The sequence below is a fragment of the Neolamprologus multifasciatus genome, chromosome 11, assembly GCF_963576455.1.
Source record: "Neolamprologus multifasciatus chromosome 11, fNeoMul1.2, whole genome shotgun sequence".
In the NCBI taxonomy this organism is placed as follows: Eukaryota; Metazoa; Chordata; class Actinopteri; order Cichliformes; family Cichlidae; genus Neolamprologus; species Neolamprologus multifasciatus.
Window position 1 is genome coordinate 30,113,055 of NC_140449.1, and position 25,438 is coordinate 30,138,492.

The 25,438-nt window shown below is 37.8% G+C and overlaps 3 protein-coding genes and 1 long non-coding RNA gene across 4 annotated transcripts in view; 3 read left to right on the forward strand and 1 right to left on the reverse strand.

Moving 5' to 3' along the window:
* The first annotated feature begins 1,756 nt into the window (after nt 1–1,756).
* LOC146508789 (uncharacterized) lies at nt 1,757–7,775 on the forward strand. Its single transcript, XM_085176870.1, has 6 exons — nt 1,757–1,883; nt 2,062–2,142; nt 2,763–3,048; nt 3,623–3,777; nt 6,706–6,988; nt 7,385–7,775. The coding sequence occupies exons 2-6, from the start codon at nt 2,079–2,081 to the stop codon at nt 7,566–7,568; spliced, it is 972 nt and encodes a 323-aa protein (XP_085032996.1). The 5' UTR covers nt 1,757–1,883; nt 2,062–2,078; the 3' UTR covers nt 7,569–7,775.
* A 206-nt stretch (nt 7,776–7,981) lies between these two features.
* LOC146508790 (uncharacterized) lies at nt 7,982–18,120 on the reverse strand. Its single transcript, XR_014876797.1, has 3 exons — nt 18,020–18,120; nt 16,355–16,472; nt 7,982–13,534 (listed from the first exon to the last, which is right to left on the reverse strand). It is a non-coding gene; the product is annotated as an uncharacterized LOC146508790 (long non-coding RNA).
* LOC146508791 (fucolectin-1-like) overlaps nt 8,798–25,438 on the forward strand; it is a 46,411-nt gene continuing 29,770 nt past the window's right edge. The window contains exons 1-6 of the mRNA XM_085176872.1: nt 8,798–8,864; nt 9,501–9,565; nt 12,287–12,575; nt 12,960–13,111; nt 14,347–14,626; nt 15,825–17,018. Coding sequence (XP_085032998.1) covers nt 9,502–9,565; nt 12,287–12,575; nt 12,960–13,111; nt 14,347–14,626; nt 15,825–15,975 — 936 coding nt within the window. The 5' untranslated portion in view covers nt 8,798–8,864; nt 9,501 and the 3' untranslated portion in view covers nt 15,976–17,018. The remainder of the gene's footprint in view (nt 8,865–9,500; nt 9,566–12,286; nt 12,576–12,959; nt 13,112–14,346; nt 14,627–15,824; nt 17,019–25,438) is intronic.
* Nucleotides 18,586–25,421, forward strand: LOC146508792 (uncharacterized). The gene is made up of 6 exons (XM_085176873.1): nt 18,586–18,703; nt 19,155–19,219; nt 20,585–20,870; nt 21,222–21,376; nt 21,588–21,867; nt 22,335–25,421. The coding sequence occupies exons 2-6, from the start codon at nt 19,156–19,158 to the stop codon at nt 22,483–22,485; spliced, it is 936 nt and encodes a 311-aa protein (XP_085032999.1). The 5' UTR covers nt 18,586–18,703; nt 19,155; the 3' UTR covers nt 22,486–25,421.

A 25,438-nucleotide genomic window follows, 5' to 3' on the forward strand; every position in this document is an offset into this window, starting at 1 on the left:
TCCCCGTTAGTTTATGTTAAAAGTAAGACGGCGTATTGGGGCCATGGTATGTAAAATTAAAAAAATTTAAAAAGGGGACCGGGTTGATATAATAACTTAATAATAGCCATTATAAGTAATTTGAGTACAAAACTATCAATTTCCAAAATTCAAGTCAAAAATGTCAAAAAACGTAGATTAAAATATTACATTTTTAAAGAAAAATCTTGCACTCTTTATGGTTATAAATTCACAAAACTAAGAGGAGAATAAAGTTTGCTTTTTTAATCTAAGATTAATGTCTAAAATTTATTCATTCATTTGATTATCATCATTATTATTATATTACTCTTGTCCGTTGTTCTCATGTGGTTTGATACTTTTTCCTGCAACATATAGATTTGAATCTTCGTATGAACTTTTATAATCCAGTGAATGTGTTTTTGCCAACAAGATCCAAGTAGCCACATTATAGTAACAAAACACAATTAAAAAATTTTGGGTGTTGCTTACAGATTTTTTTCTGCTTTAACTACTCAAACATAATATGAGACTTATATGAGAGTTCAGTCTTACTTTTTTGGAGGGGGGGGTTATACTAAATTAGCACTTTTACTTTTCAAAGCTATTGTCTATACTGGTGCAATATAAATTAACTATTGCCATGTAATTTGATAGACAAAGTTGACTATTTGTGAGCAGCAGTCAGGATGGCGCCATCTTGTGGAGACACTTTTTTTTTGCCTACCAGCTTTGGTCAGATTTAACCTCTTGCACAAACAAGTGAGATTATTTTTTGTCAGGTAATACAATACTTAGTTTGTGCCTGTGTCTGTACAGAGCCAGGAGGTGGAGCAAGTTTACATGACTACACCGTGATGTAAATAAAACCTCAATAACGTATCTATCTATGTCTGTTCAAGAATAAGAGAATAAAGCTGCCTTCACATAGGTTTACTTCTTATAAATAAAGTACATTAACATATAATCTAAAAGTTAAGAAAGTGTTTCCGAAAAGTGTTTTATTTTATTTTATTTTATTGATTTACTTTATTTGTTTTTGGTTGAACAGTAAAATTGCACTACATTCTACTTTTCTCTCTTTCTGTTAGTCTAATTAAATTCACTAATTTAAAAGTAGTTTGTTAAAACCCTTCACAAGTTTAATCAAGCACAAGATATATAAAATGTGGCAGGTGCCCAGTAAAAGGGGTGTACTGTTTAAATCCAAGCTGAGCTGATAACGGCAGTTTATGATAATGGTACTGCGAATTTCAAACCCCAGCTGATAAATATCTGGTAGATTAGTGAGCAAAATCCTTTATATTCAACAGAAAAACCTGTACACGAAGCACAGGGAGTGGAACAGGAGCTATTTTTTTGCTCCAAGCACATTAGCACGGCCCTATAGATGAGAATAAATTACAATAGTGTGGCATATTTAGCATAAATGTTCATATTTTGCTTATATTTGTTGAAAACTGAATATACCAGAAGCGAGTCAGTTTATTACTAAGGTTGGGGTCAGATTTACTTTAGGATTTAACCCACTTGAGATTGACTTGAGTATAGGAAACCCATTTTACTTTTTCTAAAGTCTTTGTGAAATGTTTTCTTCTTGTTTTTATTAATCGTGCCACTTTTTCTATTTTTACATCACTTTTTCTTCTTACGTTTTAGAACACATGGTACCATAAACCTTAGATCTAGCCTGCATTACCAAGGCATTTTTACAAAAACATCAGAAGCTCCCAATATCCTATCTTATTTGGTAGCTGAGGCTTATCTCTACAAGTAAAAGGACAAAGTCCTGGGTGGGTTATTGATAAACAAAGCTCATGTGCCCTGGTTGGATGTGAATATAAGTAACAATCCTTAACAGCAGCTCCACATCTGATTATAAGGTATGTAGTTTTCATTTAAAGATGTAAAATATTCTCTAAGGGGGTTAAGAGGGTCACTCTTTGTTTTTACTTCACATAAATGTGTTTTGTTTTTGTTTAAATTTAGTTTAGAGTTTAAAAAATGTGCAAGTTGGGGTGAATTCAAGCACATTTCCTGAATATATTTCTATTTTCCCAGTGTGAACAGTAGGAACAATGAAACACATTTCAGAACTGGTTTTGCTCCTTCTCCTGGGAATGTCCTCAGCATGCACCCATCGTAAGTATGATCTGGATGTATATGGACTCTTTTTTTGTAAGGAAAAGTAGTTATATGTAAAAGACAGCGTAATAATAAGAGGCAATGTGTTTATCATCAGGTAGCGATAGAGAGTGAAGTAGTATAACAGAAACTTAACAGAGTATAATATGCCTAGTTATTTGCAGTTACTGCAGTTTTTGTTTAGAGCTGGATGTTTCATGTAACTAAGAAAAAAAAGTTTATACAAATTATTAAATGAGACATTTAAGCAACATCAGTGTCTTACATAACATGTAAGACAATAAACCTTCCAAAAAACCCATGAAGGAGTCAGTTTTTCAGTTTCTACAGTAAGAACATTCTTTCAAACCATTCTTTTGGCTCACAAAGTTCAGCATATGTAATCATTTTGAATGATGGGTATACTTACCAGCAGTTGTGTTTGCTGATAATTGTGCAGCTCTAACAAATATACTTATCCAAATATGTTCATATACTACAGTCACTGTATTACTGTAAACAGAGTTATCAAGCTAACTACATCAGGAAGTAACTAAATGAGGTACATTTGGATGGGTGCTCATTTTCAGCTGCATGTCCTTTCATGATATCTTTCATTTGCATTCTGCTATTTCCAGAAAATGTGGCCCTGCGTGGAAAAGCAACCCAGTCAACCTGTATGAGTACGGTATTGTCGGCTGCCTACGCTGCAATTGATGGAAACCGTGATTCTGACCTTCGCCACGGATCATGTTCGCACACCGATCAACAGACCGACCCCTGGTGGAGAGTGGACTTGCTCGAGTCCTACATTGTCACTTCCCTCACCATCACCAACAGAGGAGACTGCTGTCATGAAAAACTCAACGGGCTGGAGATCCACATAGGCAACTCTTTGAATAATGATGGCTTAAATAACCCAAAGTTAGTAAATATAGAGCAATAAGAAATGATCAACAACGTTGTGATTCTTTGTCTTTTGTTCTGGTTATCCTGTTTTGGCATTTTACTCATTTTTACCTTTGCAGTGTTTTTTTATTGCTGTTTTTCTGAACGGTAAAGGAGAGGTTGCTGTAGGACTGCAGCCCATATTCTTTTTGTTGGCACTCCATATAATAGATTCCTATATTAAATCATTCCATTATATATTAAAATAGAGAAAATTAGGTTACAGTTTTTGTAAATTTTGTCGGCACAACACAAGAAGAATAAAGTGAAAGAAGTGCTAATGACTCTGTGTGTTGTGCTATAGTTATGTAGTGCTTACAGTAAAAAAATAAATAAATACCAGTATGAAAACTGAGAGTACAGCAGGCACCTGTCTTAAAGGCCCATGTTTTTTCAACCTATTCACTCACTCCAATCTCCTCTCTGTGCCATGTCTGTGGCTCTGGCGCTACCAGCAAATTCCACTAATTAAAAATGATCACGCTGACTATCATATGTTCTGATATTTGCTGCCATGGTAAATTGCATTTTCTCACACATTTCTTGTTAGGGTTGGAACAATTTCTGAAGTTGGTGCAGGCAAATCCTACACTGTGAATTTCGCTGGTCGTGTGGAGGGGCGTTATGTAACTTTGACTCTTCCTGGTTCAGAAAGGATCCTCTCACTCTGTGAAGTGGAAGTCTACGGATATCACGCTCCAACTGGTGAGAATTTGAACTACTACATGAGTAAATGTGCACGGTATGCAACTATATCGCCAAACTCTGGTATCCAGAGTTTCAAGCTGATATTAAAGCAGTTTAACAATAGATATATGAAGTGCAATAAAGTTTAAACAATTTCAAATAGAAACGTGTAAAAAAAAAACACCCAGTAATTTATTTCCTAAAAAAAGCTGCAAAGCCAGCACATCATTACTGTTCATCACTGTAACCATGACGACAAAGAGTTTGCTTCATGAATTTTCTTTTATTTAAAATAAATTAAAAGAAATATTTTTTCTTTTATTTAAGTAACTACTGATATTTATTTAGACTGCTTGCTTCCTATTGATTTCTCTGAACTAACTTCAGTAACGCCTTTATCCACACTATCAATATATCTACTAGTCCACATTCCTACAAAGAACTGTGTATTGCTAGACGTCACTGCAGCATTTGATAACTGAATAAAACATTTTACAAAAGTAACTTCACATTTCCTAGAATACAATATGTGTAAAATATGTGAATACAATGTGTTGAAATTTTAAACAGGAAGAAAAGGTGTAGGCTATTGATTACTAGGTAGTGGGAAGGGGGTGGGATTAAATAAGTTTAGGCTTTCCTACTTCTTTTTGAACATGAAAGTTTTTTGTAGTTGTGGTTGGTTTGTTTTCCCTTTGTTATGCGTTGTTTGTTTGTCTCTTTTCATTTCTGTGTTGTTACCTTTTTTTTTTTAACATGTTCAAAATAAAGATTCAATTCAATTCAATTCAATTCAATTCAATTCAATAGTTATCTGACAAATCCTAAACTGGTCACGTAAACAAGTAAACAGTTTTTCACTCACAGAAAAGTTCAATAAGGGATTATTATCAGAAGTCAGAGCATATATATTTTCACTGCTGTGCAGTTATATTTATGTTTGGAACCAGATGATACAAATCAGTTTCTTTAACTACAGGTATGTTTTCAAGACTGGATGAAAGGTCGTCCATTACAACCATTTGCAGCACTGAGCCTTGTTCTGTCAGTGGTTTCTTCCGGTTAAAAGGGTGTTTTTCTTCCTTCCCACCGTCACCAAGGCTTGCTCACAGGGGATTGTATGATTGCTGTGATTCTCTCTCTGATAGTGTAGGGCAGCGCTCCCCAACCTCCGGGCCACGGACCAGTACCGGTCCGTGAGTCGTTTATACCAGGCTGCGAGAGTTGAGACTCAGGTGTGAAATTTATGGTTTTCAGGGTTTTTATCATTAACTTGGTTTCCCTGGATCTTTTCCGGTGTTGTAGTTGTGTGTCTTATTTTGAAGGAAATATTTACACGTCACCATAGCCAGTGGTGCCCTGGGCGAACAACCCTCTGCTACTGTTTACAATCATAGCCAAGTGGCTAACAAACGTAAAAAGAAGTTTTCACTATTCCTACTAATTTATGTTATCTTGTTGTATCTCTGTTGTGATCAGTGCTATCCTCTATGCTGTTGCATGCTGGGGCAGCAGGTTGAGGGTCACAGATCCTAACAGACTAAATAAACTGATTCACAAGGCCAGCAGTGCTGTGGGGATGGAGCTGGACTCCGTTAGGGTGGTGTCTGAGAAGCAGATGTTGTCCAAGATAAGGACAATCATGCCTATGCCATCTCCTGCTGATGTCGGGGCAGCATGAGTATGAGCAACGTTTTTATTGGAGATGCCCGTGATGCCACCCCCACCACGATGCCGCTCTGGGCAACCGCCTATGTCGCCCCTATCAAAAACCGCTACTGAATAGCGACCAGAGAGCATTAAGGGACAGAGAGGGGGATGTTACTCTCAATGTTGTTGGCGCATTGCAGGAGGACGCTGCTAATAAAGTTACACAACTACACAGTCAATTGGCGTTTATTATTATATCATTTTATTTTGTTGTATTTATCCGCGACATTTTAAGGCCGGTCCGTGAAAATGTTGCTTGACATTAAACCGGTCCATGGCGCAAAAAAGGTTGGGGAGCACTGTGGTAGGGGGTTTACTCCACAATATAAAGCACACTGAGATATTGTGATTACTATTATTATGACTTGTGGCTATGTGATTAAAGCTGATTTGAATTAAAGTAATTCTGGGAAAAGTGTTAGGCAGGTTAGGGGGGAAGAACTGAACTGAAGAAGCTTTTCGGATGAGAGGTGAAACGTCTTCAAGCAACTTAAAGAAGTCCAGACGCTTTTCTTTCCAAGCTCCTTAGACAGGGGGGAAGCTGTGTATTACTCACTCTTCGGAAATGGAGTATGCACTCCAGACCCTAATTGGACAAGTGGCATGGCTCTAGCTATAACGTGAACGCGGCAATCTTCGATTCTAATGAAAACATAGATGAGCTTGAAAGGAAGGCTCTAGATGTACTGGTAAATATATGCCCAAACCCTCACCCATGGCCATGAGCTTTGGGTAGTGATCAGAACAATCACACTGCAGATATGAAGAGTGGAAATGAGCTTCCTCAGCGGGGTACCTGGGGTCAGCTTTAGTCACACGGTGTAAAGCTCATTTGAGAGGGGTTAAACGTAAAGTCGCTACTCCTCCACATCAGAAGGAGTCAGTTAAGGTGGTTTGCATCTGACTTGGATGCCTCCTTGGTGGCTGGTAGGTGTAACCAGTGCAGGCAGATGGAATGACCTCCCTGAGCCTGGTTCTGTGCAGAGTCTCTTTGTATGAAGGTTTTCCCACCGTTGACAAGTGCTTCCTCATGCTATCACCTGATTGTTGGGGTTTTCTCTTTAATATTTTAGAGTTTTTACCTTATAATAAAAAGCATTTTAAAGTAAATGTTTCTCTATAAATAAAACTGAATTGAAAAATGTAATTGAATGTAATGCATTTCTTGATGCCGAAACATGATTATTGACAAGACATCAATGTTTAATTTTTTTTCATGAATTTGTTCTTTTGCAGGAGAAAATCTTGCACTTCAAGGAAAAGCATCACAGTCCTCACTCTATACAATTGGTATTGCCTATAATGCCATAGATGGAAATCAAAACAGCATATGGAATGGGGCATCATGCACTCATACAAAACCTGACTTCAGTCCCTGGTGGCGACTCGATCTGCGCAAAACCCATAAAGTTTTTTCTGTTAAGGTATTGAATGTAATAGATTCTCTCCCAGAACGACTAAATGGAGCCGAGATCCGCATCGGAGACTCTCTTGAAAACAATGGCAACTATAATCCCAGGTACAATGCACACTAAAAACTGCAACGTTAATAGAAATTAAATTAATTACAAACTGGAACTATGGGGGCATTTGCATCTTCCAAAACTGATGAGAGCAAATTTATTGTACAGCAGTGGGTTGATAAAATGCAAATTATAAATGTGAACCATATTCACCTTTAAGAATATTAGTCCTCTTAAAGGAAAATACCAAAATCCAAACAGAAAATGAGTATGAACAAAAATTTCTGTGATTCCACTCATAGAAAGCAAGAACCTCATCTCACTTAATTTGCCCAATATCACCTTTGGGGTTGTCACATTTTGCAGCTCTACACTGCCAAGTGAAGAATCCAATGTGAAACGCCCTGGTAAACGTCTTGGGTTAACCAAATAACCTCTGCTTCTTCTGCCAGGTGTGCTGTGATCTCAAGCATCCCAGGAGGTTCCATTCAAGAGTTCCACTGTAACGCGAGTGACGGGATGGGGATGGATGGCCGCTATGTTAACATAGTCATCCCTGGAAGAAATGAATACCTGACTCTGTGTGAAGTGGAAGTGTATGGCTCTGTCCTCGATTGTAAAGCTTGTGAAGAATAACTGTGCAAGGTTTCTCTTACAGTTTTAGATACACAATAACACAATAAAATGTTTTCCCGAATTCATAGGAACCTGCAAAAACAAATAAATAAACAAAACAAAAAAACAAAATCACAACAAAACTGTAATTTATTAGAATAAATTATGCTGGAGGAAAACCAATATTATTTAGACATAATTTGTGAACATCAATACTTGTACAAATACATTTTAAAAAAATATTTATGCATATTTTATTTTCAAAAATGTTTTGGCTGTATATTAATTCTGAACTGATAATTTTAATGTGTCACCTTTGCTTTAATTAGTTATTTGTAAATAATTAATCTGAGACTCATCAGAGCAGACAACGTATTTCCAGTCTTCTATTATCCAACTTTCATGAGTTAGTGCAAACTGCTGTAGTCCATCTGTTTTAAGGTTTGATATGTTCTGCATTCAGAGATGCTGTTCTGAATACCTTTATTGTAATGAGAGTTTTTTTGAGTTACTGCTGCCTTTTTATCAGCCTAAAGCAGTCTGGCCATTTTCGTGTAATCCCTGGCATCAGTAAACCATTTTAATGCCTTGGATCCAACTTCTGCTCACTGGATATTTTCTTCCAGTACATTAGCAATTTCTGAAATAAGACCTGACCAACTGGCACCGATAACCACACTGCATTAAAATCAGCTGCATTAATAGATCTGTGAAAGAGTTTCTTAATGACAGTTACACATTCATTAGAAAGCTAAAAGTATGTGAAGTTCAAAATGCACCATTGGAATATAAGCCTAATTGTTCCTGAAAGCCTACAAAAATTTGGGTTTTTTTAATGACAAATTGATCTATGATAAACAATTCCATTAATCTGATTTTTTTTACTCATAGAGCTTTTGAAATTATCATTCCACTTATCTTTCAGATACAAGGACATTTCAAAATGGCCCCAAACTTTGAAGCAAAATTATATTTTGTAAACGTCTGATTACATCTTGAGTAATAAGTAGGAGGATATTGCCAAATAACCAGAAAAAAACCTCAGTGCTGTGGAGAACTGCTTTACTAATTCTTGAAAATGTAATTCACAAGTGGGGAAGTGAAACAAATGTGCATGGGCACAAACAGTTGGAAGCAACTGGATAGTTTTGAGGAGAATATGAATGTGGTTTCTGATGATTGGTTAGTTGTTGTTCAGCAGAGGCGGAGCTGCATGTACATATAAAACACACACAGAAACAACATCAGTAGTAGCGCTTCTCTTTCCCTGAATCATCAATTTCCAGGAAGAAGCATCTGCTCAGTCTGGATACTCAAGTAACACATTTCATTTCTTTTCTTGAAAGTGATTATCTTTATTATGTTTCTGTATTTTCAGTTTAAATATAGAATTTGTTTTCTTTTTTTGCTTAAAGCTCTTTTTTTGTATCTTTAAACTTAGTAGTAGTTTCAGTGTATAATTTATGATTTTTTTTTTCAATTCAGGCTCACAACAAAACAACTCTAATGTAAAAATATATACATAAACTAATTCATAACTTAAGATTTGAAGAGTAGTAATCCTGTTCAAGGAAAGATCCTATTGAAGCTTGAAAGCCACTTTTTTAATTTATAGAGAATTCCAATGTTTTCATGGTGAGATCTGTGCTTGCTGCTTTAAGTGAATGGATTATGTACAGGCATATAGTTTGTAGTGGTTTTGGTCACATTAACATTTTTCCCAGTGTCTTTAAAGTGTCTACCACACTGAATTTCACTTCTGACCAACAAAACACCAGTGCACATTTGTGTTTTTTTCTTCCACAAAGTTTCTTTTCCTACAATAACTTTGATCCTAACTATTTCACCTTAAAGGTGGGGCTTAAATACTTTGACACAGGAACCAGTAATAAATTAAATTTGCAATAAAATATTGTGTACTAATAAAAATCCCATCTTTCTCAAATTCAACAGAATGATGAAACTGAATGCTTTCCTTCTGCTACTCCTCTTAGGAATAAGCTCGGTTTCCACTTATCGTAAGTGTGTGAGATATCGTAAAAATAAAAACACCCCCTGATTTAGTAAAAAAACATACTAGGCAGAGTCATTTTTGAGCTTGTGTAATGTGTATACAGTAAAAATAAATTTTACTGAAAGGAGGTGGTTGCAAGTCAGTTGTGTTATAAAGATCATACTTTTTCATTTGCCATAAAATAAACAGATCACAACATGGAAATACACATTCCCAAAAATGTCTGCCACAGAAATAATGCAAATACAACAAACAAAACTCTTTTGTGTTCTGCTACAAATTCAGTTGCTTATAAGGCATTTTTGCAAACTGTGCCTGTGTTGTTAGTGGATTAGTGGGCACATCAGATACCTGCTCTGAGCCTTCAGCCTTGAGGCGACTTTTGTTGTGATTTGGCGCTGTATAAATAAAATTGAATTGAATTGAATTCTAGTTTGTAATGGTGATGTACAAGTTGAGAAATGATGTCAGGAGTCTCGGTGGACTATGATATTCGCAGACGACACTGTGATGTGTATTGAGAGTAGGGAACAGATAGAAGACAATCTGGAAAGGTGGAAGGGCGACCATGGCTCAGGGAGTTGGGAAGCTCAACCGGAAGGTTGCCAGTTCGATCCCCCTGCTCTCTGTCCTGGTCGTTGTGTCCTTGGGCAAGACACTTTACCCTACCGCCTACTGGTGTTGGCCAGAGGGGCTGATGGTGCGATATGGCAGCCTCACTTCTGTCAGTCTGCCCCAGGGCAGCTGTGGCTACAACTCTAGCTTGCCTCCACCAGTGTGTGAATGAATAGTGGAATTGTAAAGCGCTTTGGGTGCCTAAATGCAATCCATTATTCCATTATTCCATTATTAAGTATGCACTGAAGAGAAGAAAAATGAAAGTCAGCAGAAACAAGACAAAATACATGTGTGTGAATGAGAGGGAGATGTGTAACAGTGGAGTTAGTAAAGGTAGATGACTTTAATTACTTGGCATCAGCCATCCAAAGCAATAGACGGTTCAAAAGAGAGGTGAAAGGAGAGCGCAGGCAGGGTAGACATGGATGAATATCAGATGGGATTTCTATCTGAAGGATAAAATCAAATATCAAATCAAAATGTATTTATATAGCAAATTTTTAAAACAACATTGTCAATCAAAGTGCTTCACAAATTAAATTAAGAGCAAGTAAAATAATTTACCAACAGTGACAGTAACAGTGACAACAGCAACACAAGACAAACATTGAAGCCTGTTAAATGATAATCGACTAACTTAAGTCAAGGCCAAAGTAAATAGATATTTAAAAGACTGAATAGTATCAGAAGTATGAATGGCAATAGGGAGATTATTCCATAGTCTAGATGCAGCGATAGCAAAGGCACGATCGCCTCTGGTTTTCAGCCTAGACTTGGGTTGTATTAAGAGCATCTGATTAGAGGATCTTAGTGCTTTTTTGGGTTATACAACTGGAGAAGTTCTGTTAAATAGCTAGGTGCCATATTATTTTAAATTTTACAAGTGAGTAAAATAATTTTAAAATCAATTCAGATAGCAGCTAGAGTGAAAGGAAAGGTGAAGCAGGTGAACGTATGCAGAAGAGGGTTAATAAATATGTTAGAGAAAGTCTGAATTGAGCTGCCAGGCCAGAGGAACTGAGGAGAACTACAGAGAGGATTCATAGATCCAGTGATGGAGGACATGCAGAGAACTGCATGAGAGGAGGATGTTAGGAATAAGATGAGATCGAGGCAGATAATCCACTTCAACGTCTACTCTGGTGTTACCTCGTTATCATTTGGCCGACTGTAACTCGTCCAAAACACGGCTCTTAACTGGAACGTATAAGCGAGATCACATATCTCCCATACTTGCATCATTACATTGGCTACCATTTAGTTTTTGAACTATTTTTACGATTTAAACACTTGTTTTTAAGACGCTGCATGGAGTAGCTCTTACATATCTCTCTGATCTTCTAACCTGGTATACTTCCACAAGATCTTTGAGGTCTGCAGACCAAATGCTACTAGTTGTCCCAAGATCCAGATTAAAACACAGAGGAGACCGGACATTTCCGGTGACTGCTCCTAAATTGTGGAACACTTTGCCTTTCATATCAGGACCTCCCCAACACTGGATACTTTAAAAACCCATCTAAAGACCCATTTTTAGTCTCTGGCTTTAAATCAGTATGAGTCTGTTACTACTGTTTTTATTGTCTTATATTTCTGTGATTCTATTCCCTTCTAACTTTATCCTATTTTATGTCTTCTGCTTTGACTATTGTACAGTACTTTGGTCAATAGATGTTGTTTTAAAAGTGCTATATAAATAAACTTGGACTTGAACAAATGGAAGTTGCTAGTTAACTAGTGTAGGGCAACCCTGCAGCTGTAACACTAGATGCCTCTAGATTTTTTAATATAAATTTGGATTTTTGGAGTTGTGAGTTGCAGGGAAAATTGACATATTGTTTTTCTGCTTTCCTGGACTGAACTTTTCAGTCTTATTGCAGAATAAATTACAGTCTCCTAGAAGACGTGATTTGATGAAGCATAATCAAAGCAACAACTTGCATTCACAACCTCTTTTATTTAGTGGCTTATGGAAAGCTATTTTTTAATGTGCAATACTCACCATTTCAAAAACTCTCTTTGTTTGGACATTACTGTATTTTATTATGTACTGATATTTTATTATGTATTGTATATTTTATATTCATTGTACATCTCTGATTTGCAGAAAATGTGGCCCTGCGTGGTAAAGCAACTCAATCAACCCGTTTAACTGATAACCCCATGTCAGCTGCCCACAATGCGATTGATGGAAATCGTAATTCTGAATTTTCGGTTGGGTCTTGCACACACACTAACGACCAGACGAACCCCTGGTGGAGAGTGGACCTGCTTCAGTCCTACATAATCACGTCTGTCACCATCTTCAACAGAGGAGACTGCTGTCAGCACAGACTCAGTGGGCTGGAGATCCACATAGGCAACTCTTTGAACAATGAAGGCTTAGAAAACCCAAAGTGTGTAAATAGAAAGGAGAAACAAATCATCAGCTATACTATGATTCTTTTTTCTTTAATTTTTGCATTTTTATGTTTGTAAGCATAAAAAAGTATTGTGGTGTTTACTTCTGCCTTTCTAAAGTAATCACTGGTAGCAGGATTGGTTGCTGCAGGGCTGACTTTGTTAGCTGTCCATACTCAGACCATTGGCATGCTATATAATACTACAACAAACAATTTAATTATAGCACCTGCAATGATTTAACTACTGTAAAAATGCATCCCAACTAAATTTATAGAGTACTACAATATCTTGCTGCATTATTATCACGCTGACCATAAAATGTTCTGAAATCTGCTGCTGTGGTAAACTCTGTGTTTCTTTCTCATACTTTCTGTAAGGGTTGGTACAATTTCTGAAGGTCGTACAGGTGAATCCAAATTGACTTTCACCAATCGGGTGGAGGGACGTTATGTAACATTGACTCTGCCTGGTTCAAGTAGGATCCTCACACTCTGTGAAGTCGAAGTCTATGGATACCCTGCTCCAACCGGTGAGAATTTGTGCCACTACATATAATGCTATGGAAAAGTATTTGCCCCCTTCCTGATTTCTTAGGGTTTTTTGTGTATTGGTCTCAGATCAGCAAACAAATTTTAATACTGGACAAAGATTACCAAGAACAGCAATCAAGCATTTTGGGATAACTGGATATGACGAACTTTTGCCTACTCTTCTTTGCTGAATTTTTCAGTCATGTTGGAGGTTTTTTGAGCATGTTGAAGGTCATTTTGCAAAGCATCTCAAACTGATTTAAGTTTAGACTAGGCCACTCAAAAACCTTCCATTGTTTTCTATTAAAAAGTGGACTTGTGGTGGTGGTGGTGTGTTTCAAATCATTGTTCTGTAGCATAACCCAATTGTGCTTGAGCTTCATGGCATTAACTGATGTCCAGGCATTCTTCTTCAGGATTTTCTGGAAGAAAGCAGAATTTATGGCTTCATCAATTACAGCAAGTCTTGGGGATCATCAAGATATTTTTTTGGCAAACGTTAGATGAACTTTTGTGTTTTGTTTAGTCAGGTGTGGTTTTCACCTCTGAAGTCTCCCATGGATGCCATTTTTGCCCAGTCTCTTTCTTATTGCTGAACACTCACCTTAGTTGAAGTAAGTGAGGCCTGCAGTTCTGTAGCTGTTTTGTTTAGATCTTTTGTGACCTCCTGGATGAATCTGCAATGAGCTCCTAGAGTAATTTGATGGTTCACTGTTCCAGGTTTTCTCTGTTTGTGGATGATGAACCAGGGTTTGAGGGAGTCTCGTTGCCTTACAAATTATTTTGTAACCCAATTAGGGTTACATTGCCTACCTTGTTAAATCATTTAACAAGGTAGGCAATAAGGGGCAGTTTGGTTTGGTTAGCGTTATCACTTTAATAAAATAAATAACTTTTTACAAATTGCATTTTGTATTGTCTCGGATTATCTTTTGATCAGGAATATTTAAGTAATCTAAGAAATCTGGAAGAGGCCAAATACTTTTTCATGACACTGTGAATAAATGTGGACTGCATGCAGCTTTACCTACAAGCTGTGGTATAAACCACAAAGTTTCAGGCTGATAAGCGGTGCTGCTGCAATAAAGGTTTAATCAAAATATATTAATGCAAACTACAAAATTGGGAAAAAAAATTGTAATTGGTGCACGTGTACTGCAGCACTTCGAGCTTATAATTGTGACTTAACAAACATGACAAACATCATACTTTTTAAAATTTGTTCTTTTTGCAGAGGAGAATCTTGCACTCCAAGGAAAAGCCACACAGTCGTCAAGATATTCATTTGGCATTGCATATAATGCCATAGATGGAAATCGTAACAGCAAATGGGAAGAGGCCTCCTGCACTCTCACAAAAAAATCAATGAGTCCGTGGTGGCGGCTTGATCTGCTCAAAACACATAAAGTGTTTTCTGTTAGTATCGTAAATCAAGATTCTCACCCAGAACGACTCGATGGAGCCGAAATCCGCATTGGAGAATCTCTTGAAAACGATGGCAACAACAATCCCAGGTACTTCACATTTCATTATGGCATGTCTTAACAGCTTATACTCTTCTTCTTTCGACTGCTCCCTTCATTGGTCACAGCAGTCAGTGTTGGGAAGGTTACTTTTAAAATGTATTCCACTACACATTACAGTATACATGCCCCAAAATGTAATTTGTGACGTATTCCGTAACTTATCCTGCAAGTTACTCAGTGTGAGTATTGTATTCTGAATATTTTGGATTACTTAATATATTGTCATGCTTTTTACAACTACATGAATATCCTATTGCTCTGTGATTTATTGCTAATACTGAAGGCTGTTCGCCACCAAGCTAACATTGTTAGCTGGCGTTAGCTGACATTAGACTGAGGTTAGACTGATTATTTGCAGCTAGCAGGTTGTTAATGCTATCCATCAAGTCTAACAGCCTGCAGTCTATGAACTAACTAAACTGTTGAGAGCAGCTTGGTTCCTGGCAAACAGAGTTTGCATCGCCCATCCCTTTCTTCTTTAAAGCTGAAGTAGTGTCAGAATTTCCACATAAGAAATCCATTTCTGCTCGTTCATAATTAGTGATAATTGGTGATGCAGACAGGACAAACTGAATGAAATGGTGACACCTCCCCATCCTTACTTTTTACTTTTTATCAGGTTATAATTGGAAGCATACTAATATGCTGAGGCAAATGGGTAATCAGGTCGAAAGTCATAACTAGTCATGATTATAATTGTCATGGTGAGTTTATTATTGTATAGATATTAGCATTTATCCTCACATAATCAACAGTGAGGCTACGGCATAATTCAGGTGTTCAATGAGATTAAAGTGAGAAATTAAAGACTGGGGGGAAAAACTCACACAATACAGATTTACAAGAAAAACTGATATTTTGTCAGGTTGTATAGTCATGAATCTACAAGAAAAAATAATAAAAACATCATCTAGTTTTCATTTTAACAGCATATAGGCATGGTGATGGCCAACGTTTCAATTAATGAAATTATAATAGTGTATGCAGACACTTTGAGTGTACATTCATTGTGTGTGTGTTTATCTGACATGCCTGAGATTTGACTCAGTGACTTGATGTGAACTTTTAGGGCCCATTAAGAATGTTATATTTGAAACTGAGGCTGAGAGTTGAGTTGTTAAATTCCATGGACAAAACAAGTGTTCTGATCAGAATTAACTAGATCATGTTCTGTTTCTTCTGCCAGGTGTGCCGTGATCACAGGTATTGCAGGAGGTGCTGTTGCTGATTTCAAGTGCAATGGGACAGAGGGCCGTTACATTAATATCGTCATTCCTAAGAGAAATGAGTTCCTAAGTCTGTGTGAGGTCGAAGTGTATGGCTCGAGACTAGATTAATGCTAAAGCAGCTAAATTTCTCTCTTAAACAAACAAAACAAATCACAGCTTTAATATAATCATGAAAAACAATTGCATCTAATTAAAAAAGAGCCATAATTTGAACTGCTTTGTTATCCACGATACAGTATAAGTGTTCAGTGATTTGATTGTAACATTTTACCAAAGAGTCCTGCAAACACATTAGCTTTAATAGTACTACTTAGCACATATACACAGATAACACTGTATATTAAAAAAATGTTCCCATTACTCTTTAGTTAAAACAGCAGTTTGTGACAATGAAAAACAAACATCAGCCTGCTTATGATGATTTATTGTCACATGTCGCAATAATAATGTCACAATGTATGTATTTGTTAAGAATGTCGTTACTGACCTTGTGAACTGTGGAAACTTCACTGAACTGTGTCATATTTTTTTCTGTCAGAGAAAAGGATAACTGATGAAAGAACGTCTCAGTTCTGACTGAACTGTACTGTAGAATTTACAGTCATCTGAAAAGTATAAGAAAAATGACTTTCCAATTTTTCTTGACAACTAAACATTTGATCCCGTTTAAAACAGTGTCTTTCAATAAATTTGGTATGAATAAACAATATCACAAGTGAATTTATTTTGTTAATATAATTTCTTTTCTAATCTGCAAAAAAATCTAAATACATATTTAGTCTTAGGAACTAGTACGCCTCTGTTTAAGAGAATAACTTTGTTAAGTACATCACTGCCGTAGGATAGCTGTCATTTGAATTGTTTCTGTAGTTGTTTTGATTGTTGGTGAAATTACTGAATGCACAATAGATGTAACTCTGTCACTGTCAAATTGATATGATGTGATTATATGATGTTCATAATGTGTATCACCTGGCTGAGATCAGACACACACACACATATATATATAAATATAATCCATCCATCAGTCCATCCGCTTCCGCTTCTCCTTTTCAGGGGGGGGGCGCTGGAGCCTATCCCAGCTGTCATAGGGCGAGAGGCAGGGTACACCCTGGACAACACGTTCTCACTCCCAAAGCGTAACATTTTAGGCTAGGTGACAAATCGTCAACATATTACGTTTTCGGCTACCCACCACGTTCCTAAAAGACGACCTCGGAAAAAATGAGGAAATATGAGAACCGTCTGGACTCAATCTACACATGCGCGCTCTTTTTCTTCAAATCTCTTAGAAACACGCTATTTAACGTCATTAAAGTCCTGGTTAAGGTCACGAATAAGGTTATGGTTAGGGCTAGGGATAAGGTTAGGTTTAGGGCTGGAATGTCTATTACCGCGGGAGCGTCATTGCACTGGATTTCAGCCATAACCCGCCGCGTACCATAAGAACGCCGCGGGACGTTTTATCACGTCCCGCGGCGTTAAAACGTCGGCATGTTACGCCTCGGGAGTGAGAACGGGCTGCCCTGGACAGGTCGCCATTCTGTTGCAGGGCCAACACACAGGGACAGACAACCATTTGTGCTCACATTCAGTCGCACATTCACACCTAATGGCAATTTGGATTTTCCAATTAACCTATCCCCACAAGCTGCATGTCTTTGCACGGTGGGAGGAAGCCGGAGTACCCGGAGGGAACCCACACAAACACGGGGAGAACATGCAAACTCCACACAGAAAGACCCCGGCCTGATGTTGGAATTGAACTCAGGACCTTCTTGCTGTGCAGCAACAGTGCTAACCACCGTGCCACCGTGCTGCCTTATAAATATAATAGTATCACTAAATCACAAGCTGAATATTTTTCTGTTTTCAGACACCAAAATACAGAAGTCACTGAGTATTTGTAATATGTAATTTGTTAATATTGTATATTAACACCCAGGCAAGTAAAAAAGTACCACTGAGCAGTTTTACTTGATTTGTTCATATTTGGTAACACTACACACGTTAAGGCAGCATCGATGGTGGATGGGTTTAGGATTTCAGAAAAAGTTCCTTTCTAGAGCTTGTATCTTGTTCTTTTGGTTACTATGCAAAGTTGATAGTCCCAGGTGAGGTTAGAATTAAACTAGCCACAAAACACTTTCACCTTCTTGCTCAGCTTTCTCTTCATCACGAGAGACACCACAGCTCCGATCTGTCTGTACATCAAGTAACTTGCTTTGAAACCCAGGAAAGGTGAACTCCACACTGTCAAAAAAGAAAGGTGTGTGTCATTTTAAGGAGCATACAACAGATACTTTTTTTTAGGATGTATAATCTGTCTGTTCAGGAGATAAGAGTTGATTCAAGTAATTACTCAATTTTTTCGTTTCATTCAGTTATTTTAATCTGGTTTATAGATTTTTCTTCAGCATGCTAAAAACGGACCTCTTCGAGGGCATTAGAATAAAAAATAATGTGACATATGAGACAAGATTATATTAATCAATATTGTTCACTTACAATATTTTTTAATCAATTTAAGGTTAAACAAACAAACAAAAAAGAAAATGTGCTTATCTTCCAAAAACAATTCAAAGTAATCCTACACTTTTGAGCAATAGTGCATGATTAAATCTTGAGTAATAACTCCAAACAGGATATTGCAAAATAACCAGGAAAACATCTGTGTTCTGGCACGCTGGCTGGAAATATAATTCACAAGTATGGAAGTGAAACTGATGTGCAAAAAACAAAAAACAAAAAGATAAAAGAAATATCATCAGTAGCAGCTTTTCTGATTCACTGACAGTCCCAGGGGAAACAGTATCTGCTTTGTTCGGATCTTCAGGTAAGACTTTTTATTTCTTGAAAAAAAAATCTTGATATAAATTTTTCTTGACATAAACCTCCGTGTGCAGCTTTCTCTTTTCTCACAGTCTGAATATAGAATGTAGACTATTACATCATCAATTTACAGCCGTGAACTTTTCTTTTTCTATTCTGAATTTCTGGTTAAACTTTTTTGTTGTCAATTGTTTTTAGAGGCCAATCTACTTAAAACGAATCAAAGCTTACATCGACAGTTTATTCACGGCCGCATATTTTTTGGCAGCTTTCAACCATCCAATGGTGATTGGAGCATGCAAAGATATTTAGTAGTAGCAGCGCTCATAGAAAAATGCTATTTAGGTTGTTTTATTCAAAGATTTTCACGTGTGTTTTTGCACAAAAGCTTCTCTTAACTGGTGTTGAAAACATAAAATACCTAACAGTTTATTTTCTGTTTCTTTTGAAACCAGCATGATGAAACGGAGTGTTTTCATCTTGCTGCTCCTCCTGAGGACGACTTTGGCTTCTACTTATCGTAAGTGTGATGTTAGAGTCAGTGTGAGATGTGTGTCAGTTATGATTTTGTGTAATGACATCTATCAATCCATTGATCTGTGGCATGCAGTTTGTGGGGTTAAGTTAATTGGTGATTCTAAATTGCCCATAATTGCTGTCTGTCTCTGTTTCTCAGCCATGTGACAGGCTGGCAACCTGTCAATGGTGTACCCCGCCTCTCACCCTATGGTAGCTGGGATGGATGATCTGATATCATCGTGTTGGTGTTGTTCCCAGATCATCATGAAAATGTTGTTCCAGGTTCAACATTGCAAGTGACCAATCACATTATTGTGACGTTATTCTTTTGCGCACCAACCCATTCGTGCATTTATGAAATTCCAATGTTGCAAGGACAATATCAATTCTGCTTAGCGTTTATTAAAGGGTTAGGGTTAGGGTCAGGGTTAGGGTCCGTTGATCGGCGGAAAAAGGCGGTTTCTCGCAGCTTAAGTACAGTTTTTTGTTTTACGCCGGTTTTTCCTGAAGTCGCAAAAGTATGACATCACAACATTCTGATTGGTCACTTGCAATGTCGATCCTGGAACAACCTTTAGTATGATGATCTGGGAACAACACCAACACGAGGATATCAGATCGTGCTAGCTGGGATAGTCTGCACCCCCCCCCCCCCTCCCCGATACACCCACAAAGCCAAGTCCTCTTCATAAAAACTGGAAATCCAGCAAGCAAACAAACCAAGAACTTCATGGTGCACAACATAGTAGTCTTAGAACTAAAATGCCCCCCAAAGCCCAGAAATGCTTTTTGTATAAACTGTATGTTATTCTTTCTAAGCCCACCTACTGCCCCTTCCCCAACAATCCTATTATCTTTTTGGTATTTAAAATGCCAAAAAGTGTGGACATTAATTTCTAGTCATCTCAGATACACAGCTTCACCCGCCTGACATTCGGCTGTTCAGCCAACCAACCAAAAGAATGATGCCTTAAAATGAGGGTGGCTGTAAATGAAGAGGAGCTCAGACAGGTTGTTTCAGAGGAGGGGCTGCGACGAGGCCTGGCCAACATGTTCTTATCATGTATCAGATACTGTTAACTGTCACCAGTCTCCAATGTCAACATACAACACCATCAGGGAGACTGTGGAGCACATTCTGATTGGAGCCTTGTCTTACTCACTTTATTTACACTTGCTTGTTTCAATGATGCTTTTTACTTTGCTGAAACTTGACTACTAAAAAACTATTTTCTGTCAGATTGAGTGCAAGAGCCAATTAGCCTGAGGTAACAATTACAAAAAACTGTGATAGCAGTGGAACGTTTCGTTTTTGTTGTTGTTTTCATTTGATCTTTTTTATACACTGTAACGGTCTAATTCACAGAAAATCTGGCTACGCGTGGTAAAGCAACTCAGTCAACCTGTTACCCGCATGCTAGGGCATCTGCTCTCAATGCAATCGATGGAAACCGTAATTCTGACTTTATGGCGGGGTCGTGCACACACACTAATGAACAGACCAATCCCTGGTGGAAAGTGGACCTGCTTCAGTCCTACGTCATCACTTCCATCACCGTCACTAACAGAGGAGACTGCTGTCATGAAAGGCTCAACGGGCTGGAGATCCACATTGGAAACTCTTTGGTCAATGACGGTTTAGATAACCCAGTGTAAATATAAACAAATACGTAATTATCAGCAATATTGTGATTCTTTTGTTTTTCTTTTACTCTTTCCTAGGCATTTTTCTTATCTCTGCAATATTTGGTTATTTGGGGTTTTTCTTTTAAAGATATATATATATATAAGATATTTTTGTATATGAATATGTATATATATGGAAAATGTCTGTTACAGATAGTTAAAGGCACAAATAATACTATAAAAATACATCCCAACTTGATTTATGGGGTAAAAAATATACTTTTGAGTAGACCTGGATTTGTTGCATTACCATGCTGGAAATTAAATGTTCTGACCTCTGCTGCTGTAAACTATTTAACTCTCACATTTTCTGTTAGGGTTGGTAGAATTTCTCGAATTCGTTTGGGCAAATCCTTCGATCTGACTTTTACCAATCGTGTGGAGGGACAGTATGTAACTCTGACTGTGCTCGGTTCACGAAGGATCCTCACACTCTGCGAAGTGGAAGTCTATGGATACCCTGCTCCAACTGGTGAGAATATGAGCTATTATATCATTTAATGTGGACAGTAATCAATATATCAGCAAGCTGTGGTATAAACTCAAAATCTTAGGTTGATAAGAGTTAATATCACTTTTCTTTTCACTTGAAACTGAAAAAAAAAATCAACTTTTTGCTTTATCATAATTTGCTACACGCAACAAACATCACAGTTACTCTTTTAAATTTGTTCTTTTTGCAGAGGAGAATCTTGCACTCCAAGGAAAAGCCACGCAATCCTCACTGTATGCATTTGGCAACGCATTTAATGCCATAGATGGAAATCGTAACAGCAAATGGGAAGATGCCTCCTGCACTCTCACACAGAAATCAATGAGCCCCTGGTGGCGACTTGATCTGCTCAAAACACGTAAAGTGTTTTCTATTAATATAGTAAATCAAGATTCTCTTCCAGAACGACTCAATGGAGCCGAGATCCGCATTGGCGATTCCCTTCGCAACAACGGGAACAACAACTCCAGGTAGCCCGTTTTAGCTATGCCCGTGCTGCATTTCAACACATCTTACAGCTACTGCTGTCTTATTGCTGACAAAAGTAATTCATGCACTTATTTTCTTAACCCCTAGATGCATAAGTGGGTCAAAAATGACCCGCATTCATTTCCTAATAAATTGCATGGGAACGTTTGATTCTTATAAACTATGACTGTCAGGAATATACATTTTTTGGACCACAAACAGTGCCACTCCTTATGAAGATTACTTTGCACAGCAAGCACTAACAGACAGCATTAATTCAGCATTCAGACAGCGATTCACCCCACTGTGATGTGTCACTGACAAGCAGCTTGTGCCATGTGTACATGGCATACATTGGGGTAGAGATGTGATGTGATTTGTTAGTCTTCAAAGGACACCCGTGGAGTCCACGGACAAATAATTTGTCCTGACTGGGATTAACAAATTAAATTTCTGTTTCCTCTGATAGGTGTGCTGTGATCACAAGCATCGCTGGAGATGTTGTTGCTAAGTTCACATGCAACGGGACGGAAGGCCGCTATGTTAATATTGTCATTCCCGACAGAGAAGAGTTCCTGAGTCTGTGTGAGGTCGAAGTGTACGGCTCTAGGCTGGATTAAGAAAACAGAAAAACAAACAAGAAGCTTGCACACTGCAGAAGTTTAATTAGGTATTTATTGCATCTTGCGTAGATCAAAACAGTAGATTAATAAATAGAACATTGATTAGTCACTTATGGATACATTATAAAAATATTTGGAAACTTAGAAGAAAAAATGTATGCTAGATTAGAACTGTTACAGTAAAATAATTACTTTGATTCTATGTAAAACATGTTTGTTGTTTGTGTCTACTGACTGTTGATTCAAGTAAAACAATGTGATATTCTAGTACGTGACATTAGTGTGTAATTACAGTACATTTGATTTTTCGACATCTCAATTCTCACTGCTGTTGCTTTTTGTTGGATGTTTTGTTTGTTTCATCATAAGCATTTCATATGCTGTAACAATCTCTGCTCCAAGAAAAGTCTGAATTTAATCACTGCAAAAATTACAAACTACAAATGCAAACTCTCTTATCCTAAATGATAAGAAAACTGAAATTGTGGTATTTGGCAGCAACGTTCCTCGTGGCCAACTTTGTGATGCCTTTGGTTCCCTTACCAGCTCCCTTTCTGACACTGTTAGAAATCTGGGCATGTTGCTTGACAGCTCGTTCAAACTCGATAAACAAGTGTCTGCTGTAGTTAGATCTAGTTTCTACCAACTCCGTCTCATCTCTAAGGCTAGGCAGTATGTTCTGCATAAGGACCTGGAAAAGCTCATCCACACCTTTGTGACCTCAAGGCTGGATTACTGCAACTCACTTTATTTTGGTCTTCATTCTGCCCTCCTTCATAGACTGCAGACAGTCCAAAATGCTGCAGCACGCATTCTGACCAGAACTGGAAAGTTTGCCTGTATCACTCCTGTTCTAGCTGACCTGCATTGGCTACCCATAAAATACCGCATCCAATTTAAAATACTGCTGCTTACGTTTAAAATTACCAACAACACAGCACCGAGCTACCTTAGTACCTTCTACTCAGTTACTCTTGGTGAAGCCTAGATCTCGGCTGAAGTCTAGAGGTGACCGGGCGTTTGCCCTGGCTGCACCAGAGTTGGGGAATAACCTTCCGATTGTGATCCGGGCGTCTGATTCCATCCAATCTTTTAAATCACGGTTAAAAACCTATTCGTTTAATCTCGCCTTTCCTGCTTGTTAATGCTCGCACCTGACTTTTAGACTTACTCTATTTTTTCTTATACATATTTTTTTTATGGCTTGTGCTTTTATTATGTTTCTATTTTGATATGCATTTTATATTACCCCTGTGTATTAGTGGCATTGACCTGTGAGTATATTTGATACTTTGCTAAGGCCTTATAATACTCGTGTTACTTCTCTGTCTCTTATGTAAAGCACTTTGGTATACCGCTGGTTTTTAAATGTGCTCTATAAATAAAGATTGTTGTTGTATTTAAAAATCTTGTTGTACTGTCTAATTTTATCAGCTTTAGTCTTGAGCATGACCCCTTTTTTTATGCTGAAATTTCAATGCGGATCATCAAGAATGAGATTACCATACTGGGCTCAGGTTAACAACCACCACATCCGGTGCTGTTGGCCAACAGAGTTGCAGTGGAAACTTGGTAGTATTGACCAAAGGCAAAAGACAAAAGTAAGAAGAACGATGGAAGATGTTTTTGCAGAAAGTGAGTGAGAAGGAAAGGTAGGAGTGTGGGTGTGACAATAGAGACTTTATACAGGAAGATGGAAAGAGCTGGCTGATATGATGGATAGATGACATAACTGTAGAGGTATGGAGGTATGGAGATGGACAGTGGACTTTTTAAACAACTTTAACACAATCTGGAAACGTGAGAGGATACCTGAGGAACAGGAAAGAAGTGTGCTGGTGCTGATTGTCAAGAGCACAGCGCTGTACATCACCCTCTTCGCTAGGGATAAGTTTCATGAGCCATGCCATGAAGATATGGGAAAGAGCTGTTGAAGCTCAGTTAAGAAGAGAGGTGATGATCAGCAAGCAGTAGTATAGTTTTCTTCCAAGAAAGAGCACTATATAGATGGGCTGTTTGTTTTGAGAGAGCTGATGGAGAAGTGAAGATCAGAAGCTTTACTGTGTCTTTGTGGACGTAGGGTAAGAATATGATAGGGTGCCAAGAGAGGACCTGTGGTACTGCATGAGGAAGAGGAAGGATAGCGGGGCAATGGGCAATGGATGTTCAACAATGTTCAACCTGCCAGGCAGGAGGAAAAGAGGAAGACATCAGAGGTGGTTCATAAATTTAGTGAAGTAGAAAACCTGTCACATGTGGCAGGGGAGTGTGGTGGAGAAGGAAATGACTGAAACAATAACATCCTACAGTTGCTGCAGATTTGTTGGCTTATGTGTTTCAGTTGGGGAAATAGAGAAGTCACAGTATATGTCATGTTGAAACACCCGGACAAGTGAAAATGTGCAGCTAGGCATTTTTACTTTTCACTAGAAGTTTGTGGCCTTTCTGGTACTTCTGCATATTTGTGCTTAAGCTGCATTATCAGCTGCTTAACATATTTAACTACTTTTATCTGATTTAAGTTCAGTCTGAACTTTGATCATTGACGGCTCTCTTCTATAATTTCTAATTTCCACTCTAGAATCACATCCACACATTTTCATTAAAAACACTGTTGCTGTTGCCAAAGCCTAGCACATGTACAACACCAAATATACTGGGCACAATACTGGAATCAATCATGTCAGTACACATGAGAGGGGCAACAAAGTCTACCAGTAACTGGCACATGAAGTCCATAAATCCTGTAGATTTTCCTCATTGAAATTGCAAAACATGCTCTGGATCCTGTCATGGAAAATATGTGTGTTTAGATTTTTTTTTGTACAATAACCTCAGGCACAGACCGCCCATTTTTGAGCATTATTTCATTGTTTCAATAGAAAATGTTTTCATTATGTAGAAAAACAGAAACAGTTATTGGTGCCCTGGAACCTTTATCTGTTTTCTG

Bases quoted from the DNA above. Each gene is read 5' to 3' on its own strand.
- LOC146508789 (XM_085176870.1), top strand. From the start codon at position 2,079: ATGAAACACATTTCAGAACTGGTTTTGCTCCTTCTCCTGGGAATGTCC. The intron at 2,143-2,762 runs GTAAGTATGATC...TGCTATTTCCAG, and splicing joins GTCCTCAGCATGCACCCATC to AAAATGTGGCCCTGCGTGGA. The intron at 3,778-6,705 runs GTGAGAATTTGA...GTTCTTTTGCAG, and splicing joins CGGATATCACGCTCCAACTG to GAGAAAATCTTGCACTTCAA.
- LOC146508792 (XM_085176873.1), top strand. From the start codon at position 19,156: ATGATGAAACGGAGTGTTTTCATCTTGCTGCTCCTCCTGAGGACGACT. The intron at 20,871-21,221 runs GTAAATATAAAC...ATTTTCTGTTAG, and splicing joins GACGGTTTAGATAACCCAGT to GGTTGGTAGAATTTCTCGAA. The intron at 21,868-22,334 runs GTAGCCCGTTTT...TTCCTCTGATAG, and splicing joins AACGGGAACAACAACTCCAG to GTGTGCTGTGATCACAAGCA.